The sequence below is a fragment of the Neodiprion fabricii genome, chromosome 6 (assembly GCF_021155785.1).
Source record: "Neodiprion fabricii isolate iyNeoFabr1 chromosome 6, iyNeoFabr1.1, whole genome shotgun sequence".
Taxonomy (NCBI): Eukaryota; Metazoa; Arthropoda; class Insecta; order Hymenoptera; family Diprionidae; genus Neodiprion; species Neodiprion fabricii.
Window position 1 is genome coordinate 18,751,492 of NC_060244.1, and position 8,489 is coordinate 18,759,980.

Sequence of the window (8,489 nt, forward strand, 5' to 3'; positions counted from 1 at the left end):
TACACGCATGTTAGGCAACACATTCTGATCGGCCGTCAAATCATTTGTTACATACATAACAACAATCTCCGAAGATGATCAAAAATTTGCTACCGCTTGCAACTGTTTCGTAAAGATGGTCGCACCGATATAATAGAATCGCGTGGCTACTCGGCACGCATTTGATACAATAATAACAACACATTCGTACATACAAACAAAATTACAATACGCAAGGTGCGTGCGATCAGCAGCTATGAGCTACCTATATACGCCGTGTGCTGCGTATCTGTGTTGCACGATTTTGAGCTCAATTATTTTTTACCTCATGAATAACTAGGTGACAGGAACCCTTCTGTCCACACTCGTCAGAACTATATTTATATATGTAATTGGTGAATAATAATAATAAAATTAGTAACGAAACTAAATAAACATGTGCAATATACAAAGAATGCGGTTCATATGTGATACGACTTACATCTTGGGGGGGGATGGTTCCGATAATTGGTACTCAATCTCGAGTTACGTTTCTTCGAACTCTGTTCGCGAACGAGTTATAATTTGCTCGTCCATCGAGTTCTGAAATTTGGAAGTGTGGATGATTCCACAATTGATTTCCGATTCCGTGATCGAAAATCTGGTTCACGTTCTGAAGCCATGGTTGTGGTATGGCTTGAGCTGCGAATCGATAACATATAGAATCAATTTTATGATTCGTTCGTCTCTGGATTCGGTATCGCATAATTGCGGATGAAGACGCTATTCTTGACACAGCTTGAGTGTAGCTGTTAGTTCTCCCTAGCTTTGCTGCTATGTTACGGAGTGGTTCAGGTTCTGAATCGTCTGGTGAACGTGATATAAAGGATACTTGGGCTAAGGATCCTGTAGTTGAAGTTGGGAAGGTTGCGATCACTTTACATTTTGAATTTTCAATATGATCTTACACAGATTTTAGTAAATCCTGGAAAATTGGGATATTTGCGATGTTCCTTGGAAACACATCGTTAGCTGTAATCCCACCTGCTTCTAAGGTCACACGCTGATCTTCTGACAGCCTCTCTTTTCTACGCCAACCTAAAAGGTTTTCTGTAGGCAATTGAGCGGCCTCTAGATTAGGACGAAGAGCTTCTGGAAGATCCCAGTCAATAGGGCTAACAGGCATAAGATCTGCCTGCATCTTCAGAACGGAAATGATTGGCGCGGGTATCGTTTCATATAATATATGAGTATTGGCATCAATGATACCATAGCTTCCGACCATTCCGTTAACCCGGTGATCAGTCAGTGTGGCTTGGAGTTGCAAATGGAATTCTCGTCCAGATGCATACCTAATATCTCCTATCCCTTGCAGATACATTTAGATATCTATCGGTAATGGAAAGTCAAAATTTAGGGCCTGAGATAACTGTAGATGTTCAAGAGTGAGATGACCTCTTGAGCTTGAGATATCAAACAGTCTTTTCCAAAGTGCCATTGTGCAATGATATTGATAGGCACTAAAAGGAACATACTTCCTCGTAGATCTATCGAAAGCCCTCTGGGCACCATATGATGTTTGGATGACTTGAGTGTACCTGCTAAAGTCCAGTTGGACTGTGCACTCTCGAGCTACCTCAACGAAACCGTTGATTCCCTCGATAGTGAGCAAATCATTAATGAGTGAATCATTCTTCTCCATTGATGCGACTGAACTTTTGGCTTTGGGAGCCAAATCCAGCACGATATCCCTGGACTTGAAATCCTTCTTGGGATTAGTGCGAATTGTCTTAACCTTGGGGGTTTCTTCGACAGGGTGGGTCCCGGTTGGGTTAGTGTCGGCTGGGAGCGATGCTCCCCCACGACCCCGTCCGTTTCCTCTGTCTCAGAAAGTTTCGCGGAAGGTTCGACTCTGTTGCGGTTTGTGTTCTGATATGTTAATGGTGTTTTGTTTCGTCTACTAGATTATTCACGCAAAATCACTAGAATTTTGGTTAGTATATACGTACATATCTACGTTTGAAGTTTGCACGTCTTTCTATCGTGATACGAGTTTTCAATGAGTCGTAGCTGCATGTAACATTCAAATTAAATTTTTAAACCTTACACAATACTTGTTTTAATCTCTAAATTGTTATTACAAATGAATATTTTTGTTATTGTTACATCGTATCCAGGCGAATAGGCATATTTTTCTCTATTTTGTTCCTTCCCGTTACTGACCTGATATAATCTATGAGATTTTACATGTCGTGTATCGAATGATCGAAGCAAAGTAACATTTTATAAACCACCTCACTTGTGACGATTTTTCATGATACGGTTATGTGAGTTTTTCACTTACTCCAAACGTTTGCTGTACTTGTAAGCTTTTGTTCAAATTTTATTCTGTGCAATTTACATATTCATTTTCCACTTAGATTTATGAGACTGTCTAATAACTCATTTTAAACTTTCAATATTATTTTGTTATAACTAAATGTTGAAATTGTAAACACAGCTTTATATAACTGGAATGAATTTATAAATTTCTTGTACCATTTAATTACAAAGCTGTGGAAAAATATTCAATTTTTGTTCGCACAGTTAACAGGGTGGCCACCCGTCTGGAAAACCGGGACAACCGGGAAATGTCAGGGAATTCCGTGAGCGGAATTGAGTGGCCACCCTGGTTAAAAAATTGAGAACAAGTTTCACTAGGCGAATATGATGTGCAAAACATTTTGTGAACTTCTTTCGAAAGTATCAAGAAAATAGCTATAAAACCTGAACCATATCAAATTAATTTCAATTTAAAAAGTTATCAAAACTTTATAAAGTTATACACAAATACAGTCATTGTAACTTTGTAACAATAACGTAACAACTGAAATTAGTGGCAATTTTTTTCTTCAATCACTCAATCTATGGATTTCATGTTTCAATCTTTTGCATGACTGCAAAGAAACGTCTAGGTTGGTTTTGCATACATGAAACTATCTTTAGCTACACGAACTTCTCAGCTTCTTGATATTCATGAACGTTCTGCTGTGACATAATTGGGAAATTTTTGAATTTACACAAACATGCAGTTGGAAAGAAAACAATTAATGTAACATTTGAGTTTACCAAGAGTGAAAAAAAATACTTTATATTTAGGAGTCCGTTTACAATCTAAAATTGGATAATGACCTGTTAAATTGTAAGAAAAAGTGGGTGTAACGGGATTAGAACTGTTAATATATGAACGTCTGCATAATCATATCATTAGTTTAGCCAATGCAGTTTAGCTTGTACAAGGACTAATAGGTTCGGTATTGACATATCACGATATACCAAATGCAATGTTTTTTTAAAAAAAATCAAAACTATACTTTTGCACATCCTACCAATGTCACTGCAGTTCACCCTTGTATTTATTGTCAGTTTTGATATTCAGAGCAGTCGTGAGAAAGGCTCTCTACCAATGAAGCCGTGCCTGAAGCTTTTTTTAAACATAAGAATTCACTATAAATACAAGGCTGTTCAATTTTACAAAATAAGGCCTTCCAGATTGCTTAGTCAATGTATCATTTGAAAGAAAACATTGGAGTGATGGAATTAGACAGCTTAAGATACCTTATTTACAATGTAGCTTTTATTCGACGTTGTAATAATTGATAAACGACTAAAAAAATGTTTAAAAATCCTGTATTGCTTATCACAAACACAAGATTTGTGGGGTGAAGAGTAGAGAAAATTTGAATTAATTCAGTTGTTTCCAATTGTGTTCACGAATCATTAAATTTCAAGGAAAAAGCGTATTCTTCAAATGGAGCGTGCCCTAAAAACAGCGTCTGTGGATTTAAGAGTTATAATGGAGGCTCTTGTTCACGACTTGACCCTTGCGTTAGAAGAAAGTAGCAACAGCGCCAATGTGAGGCGTAGATGGGGTATCAGGAGAAGAGCAAGGTCAACAGGGAATATTCGTGAGTATAAGTGGCAGAGGAATAGATTATATACTAAACCAAATGATTTTTATTTACGAACAGAGTTTAGTGGCAATTGCATACTATAATAATAATAATACCGATACTGAATAATGTTTTATGATTAATTTTTTAGCTTCTCTGAGTGCAAATAAGCATTCAGATGATAGTTCGTCCTCTATATGCGATGTACGCATCCCAAAAAGTGCGACAGTCTCAAAATATCAGTCGGACAGCGATGACAATAACCAGACAAAAAGATTCGCTCGCTTTTCAAACTTGAAAAATATCAATAACATCGAAAGTGATTCAGTAAATGAAAATTTTGCACCTGGAGCTAACACTAGACGGAAAAGAAAATTCAAGCGAATGGCTATCGACTCTGATTCTAATCCATCAACTTCACAGACTGTCACGATGATCCCGAGTTTGTCAGGCAAAAAGAAAAAGGGATTTCGGAACGATTGCAGACTTAGACATGAAACATGGTGAGTAGACAGTTTCGCAATCTTATTCACTTCAGTTTGTTCACTTAAGATAAAAATGTTTCAAATCAGTGGAGCAGACAATTACATATCATGTTGATTTTAGGTGTGGCAAAAGGAAGAGGTCATGTCGCGAGCGTTCAATTGACTGTGAAATGCGATCTCCCAAACCAAACCGTAATTCAAAAATAAAAAACCGTGGTAAGATGCAAGCTGAGGATGTGATGGACTGCTCACGCATTTCTAACTCTAGTATTTCGTCGAGTGATTCTGAAACTGGAATAATTACCAACGATGAAGACCGCGAAGGTGAGTTTATATTTTAAATATAACATGTGTTTATTTAAGTTATATAGATACTGTATTCCATTAAGATACTTTGAAATACTGCTGTGCCGATCTACCACTTCATGAAACTATAGTCGATAACGTAATATTGAACGTCATAAAAAGAAAATGCTCTGTTTTTTTTTTTCATTTTTTTATGATTAAAACGTGAGATATCCAATTCTGATGTTTCGATGGAGATAATAATTTCTTTATACAAGAAATGGAATTTTCTATGGTACATTTATATACTATATATCATATACTATACGTTTCACAACTTATTTAGTTTTCTTCAAATTGGCGTGTTACAGAAAAGTTTAAGCAGTACGATTTCTGAGATATTCAACATTACGTAAACATAGTCCTTCACCCTTTCGAAAAATCTGTACAGTGACAAATTTTACTACGCGCCGATTTGAAGAAAACTAAATAAATACTCAAACTCTATCATAGAAAGTTCCGTTCTTTGTATAGAAAAATTATTATCAACTAAACGTCAGAATTGGATTTCTTACGTGTTAATCAAATCAAATGGCATCTACAAAATCTCGATGTGGTACAGCTTGAAAAAATTGCTCTGCATTTTCCATTCACAAAGTTCAATATTTTGTTATGAACTATAGTATCATGAAGTGGGAGATGAAAAAAAAAAACAAAGTTATTTCTGAAGGCATTCTATTAAACACGCATATTTTTTTTAAGTGATGTGTTCATTACAATTACGAAATTTTGGCTTTCAGGCGATGATGAGCAATCCGATTGGATTGGAGATTCAGGATGGTGGGACGACGGGGACAGCACAAATGAAGAAAAGGTCAGTTCAGATCCGGCTTTGCAAGTAATACTACACGGTAGCTTTGAGCATTTAACCGATGAGGCGAAAAAAAATTATCGTCAAAGAATGCAATGGATTCGAGATGGACTCAGTGGCAGAGAAATTCGAGCTGGGCGACGCCGTGTGGATAATAAGCCTGGTTATTCTATAATAACTTCGGCAAACGAAAAAGTTTCAAGGTTTCTACAGGACCCTAGCCAAAGTGAACTAAAGCTGCATCCAATGCGACAGCCTGAGCGTGAAAAACTACGAAGGCTTGCCAATTTGTACAGCTTAAGTTTGAAGGGTGATTTGAGTTGTCCGATTTTATACAAAACTCGCCATACGACCCAAGCCATTTGCGTCGATCAAGTTTCTCTGAATAGAATATCCGATTACAAAAGGCTACGAAAGACTCCGCCAAATTCGCCAAATCCTGATTCGGAAATGCAGGAGAATGAGCTACCTATTTCAAGTGTGAATTTTGGTACACAAATTACAAACCAAATACAGGGTATTGGCTCTGTCGAGAGCCTGACACAAACTGTAAACTTTGGCTGGGATATACCAAGTACAGACCTGCAAATAAAACCAAAGTTTCATAGCTTTGGTCACTCCAAATCTAGCTAAATGTTATAGAGATTTTATTACGAATCTACACATATGTTCTTGCATAATGACAATTCTCTGAAAACGCCGATTTTTACAGTCATAAACCAGTTTATGTAAGTATAATTCAAACTTAAATCAAGCTCCATCGCATCTTGATAGCATGGTTGAATATAATCAAAGGCAAAAATCAAAGACATTGCGAAAAGAAATGTAGCCGATTTTATTTTTCCGTCCCCTTCTTGTGAATTCATTAAATTTCGCTATTATTTGCTGACGTTCTGTGCAGTTTTTTCCGGAATTTCGTAATTTTTCTCATTCTATCAGAAAATTCCGTTCGCTTCACCGGTATTTAGTTGTATAAAAAGAGAAACTTACAATCCTGTCTTGTGTTTGAATTATACTTTAAAACATTTGTAAGAGTGCCTGTAAAGAACAGTTACATAATGAAATATTATTTACAAGCATTTGATATACTAAGGTTTACCAGGACAACAGTTACATGTCTCATGAACTATACTTCTGTACATTTTTGTGCCTAAACCAGATCTTGATGAAACATGCCCAAGAATTCCTCGAAGATGTATATCAGTTTTTTTGGAGGTGTAAGTAGATCTCCGGTCATTTATTTTTGGAATATCACTTGAAATAATGATCATAATAATTTATAACTATAGTGTTAAGTTGTTACCTACAGTACAGTCTGGAATACTGTATATGTTAATTATTATCATCTTCTATTAGGGTTTTTGAAAACTCGTTCATGAAAGATGGGCCAATGGTGGAAGTTATGTTTAAAAACATAATATAACAATAAATACACTACTACTTCTATAAAATTCATGCGTTAGTTTATTCATATAGTAAGACGTTTTTGATATAACTAATAGCATATAACATAGAACGAGGAGCACTTGTTGATAAAATTCTAAATGACCAAAAATAAATGTAGTATTATTAGCGTAATTGACCTAATTTTTTAGCTGCTGCCATTGCATTTTCATTAGCTATCATCTGAAATTCTTGAAAGCGTTGGGAGACCCTCTGATTCATCTTCATATATTTCTCCATACAATTCAGCGCACATTTCTCCTCTTTGGTTCTCACTTCTCGTGTTGTAAAATCGGTTATACAGTCAATGAAGCAGATTTCCGATAGCTTATTGTATGATGTCAAGAAGTCTCTAAACTGAAAAGTTATAAAATTATTCCAATAATAAATATGTTTTATTAAATATTTTACTATGTCAAATTTAAACGATTAATTATATCGTTACACTTCGAATTTTTACCAGACTGTAGGACAAGACGAAAGTACGTTTAAATTACTTTTGCTGAAAGTTGTAATAGATCAACATTCGTAATTTTACTTCAACCGTACAAGATATTGGTAACTCTATTATACATAATCTAAATTGGCCTTCATATGAACAAGTGTTACATAGAATGACAACTTTCTTGAACTCAATTTGGGAATACGTTCGAATATTTGGGTTACGTTAGAGTTGTTAAGGAATTATTAGTCCTTTAAAACAAGCTAGTGAATTCAAAACTTAGCAACGTGGACAAACGATAACCTAAAAATATTATGACTGCAGATGATGTCTACCGTAATAGCAAATCAAAGCGTAATATAACAGATATAAGACTTGACATGGAATTCGGTTCCCATAGAGGATTTTCTTATATTTTTGATATTCAAATTTGAGATCCTTGAGAAGTTCAGAATTGAAGTGGTCCTCACTCAGTCGCATGTATTTTGACACATAAAACGAATACTTGCCGACTTGATTTGCTCCGCATCAACTTCAGTCGGCATTTCCATTTTTAGTATTCAAGTTTTGATTGACTAGAATGTTAAGTAAGGATTCGCAAATCCAACAAGATATTTCATTAGTAGTACGTCCCAATAAAACTGTGGCAATGTAACTATACACGTGGAAGTTGCGAATTTTACTGGTCAATAAGAAACTCCGAATTTATCTAATCAATCTTTGGATTTAGAATATTTCTACAGCTGATGTAAAGAGTTGGCAAATACAAATTATGTGTAAAATCGGTATTCTTGCACGTTAGGATCAGAGATGGTTCAATTTACTGCGTTTCCATGTCTGAAGTTAGTTAAAAGTACTGCCCTCCAAACGTTTATTCGTATGGTATGAATCGTGGTTTGGACTGCCCCCACCCCTTATAGCATAAAAATAAATCGACTTCAGTTAGGCACTAGTTCCGGGAGTTTGTCCAATCCCGGCGGACTTAACTTACGGCAGCTCCTCAGTAACTGTAAATTGCATTGAAATTCAATGTCCCGAATAGAAAACCTCTTGTTGGTAGTTTTCGGTTGTTT

The 8,489-nt window shown here is 35.8% G+C and overlaps 2 protein-coding genes and 1 long non-coding RNA gene across 3 annotated transcripts; 1 reads left to right on the top strand and 2 right to left on the bottom strand.

Moving 5' to 3' along the window:
• Positions 1–1,056: 1,056 nt before the first annotated feature.
• LOC124184363 lies at positions 1,057–1,614 on the bottom strand. The gene is made up of 2 exons (XR_006871175.1): positions 1,494–1,614; positions 1,057–1,347 (listed from the first exon to the last, which is right to left on the bottom strand). It is a non-coding gene; the product is annotated as an uncharacterized LOC124184363 (long non-coding RNA).
• Positions 1,615–1,668: 54 nt separating this feature from the next.
• LOC124184355 (G patch domain-containing protein 2) lies at positions 1,669–6,982 on the top strand. The gene is made up of 5 exons (XM_046573959.1): positions 1,669–1,862; positions 3,730–3,905; positions 4,042–4,393; positions 4,497–4,699; positions 5,461–6,982. The coding sequence occupies exons 1-5, from the start codon at positions 1,810–1,812 to the stop codon at positions 6,162–6,164; spliced, it is 1,488 nt and encodes a 495-aa protein (XP_046429915.1). The 5' UTR covers positions 1,669–1,809; the 3' UTR covers positions 6,165–6,982.
• LOC124184362 (mitochondrial import inner membrane translocase subunit Tim9) lies at positions 6,162–8,315 on the bottom strand. Its single transcript, XM_046573977.1, has 2 exons — positions 7,926–8,315; positions 6,162–7,331 (listed from the first exon to the last, which is right to left on the bottom strand). The coding sequence occupies exons 1-2, from the start codon at positions 7,965–7,967 to the stop codon at positions 7,101–7,103; spliced, it is 273 nt and encodes a 90-aa protein (XP_046429933.1). The 5' UTR covers positions 7,968–8,315; the 3' UTR covers positions 6,162–7,100.
• Between the last annotated feature and the right edge of the window lie 174 nt (positions 8,316–8,489).

Bases quoted from the DNA above. Each gene is read 5' to 3' on its own strand.
- LOC124184355 (XM_046573959.1), top strand. From the start codon at position 1,810: ATGCTCCCCCACGACCCCGTCCGTTTCCTCTGTCTCAGAAAGTTTCGC. The intron at 4,394-4,496 runs GTGAGTAGACAG...TGTTGATTTTAG, and splicing joins AGACTTAGACATGAAACATG to GTGTGGCAAAAGGAAGAGGT. The intron at 4,700-5,460 runs GTGAGTTTATAT...TTTGGCTTTCAG, and splicing joins CAACGATGAAGACCGCGAAG to GCGATGATGAGCAATCCGAT.
- LOC124184362 (XM_046573977.1), bottom strand. From the start codon at position 7,967: ATGGAAATGCCGACTGAAGTTGATGCGGAGCAAATCAAGTCG. The intron at 7,332-7,925 runs GCAAGTATTCGT...ATAACTTTTCAG, and splicing joins ATGCGGAGCAAATCAAGTCG to TTTAGAGACTTCTTGACATC.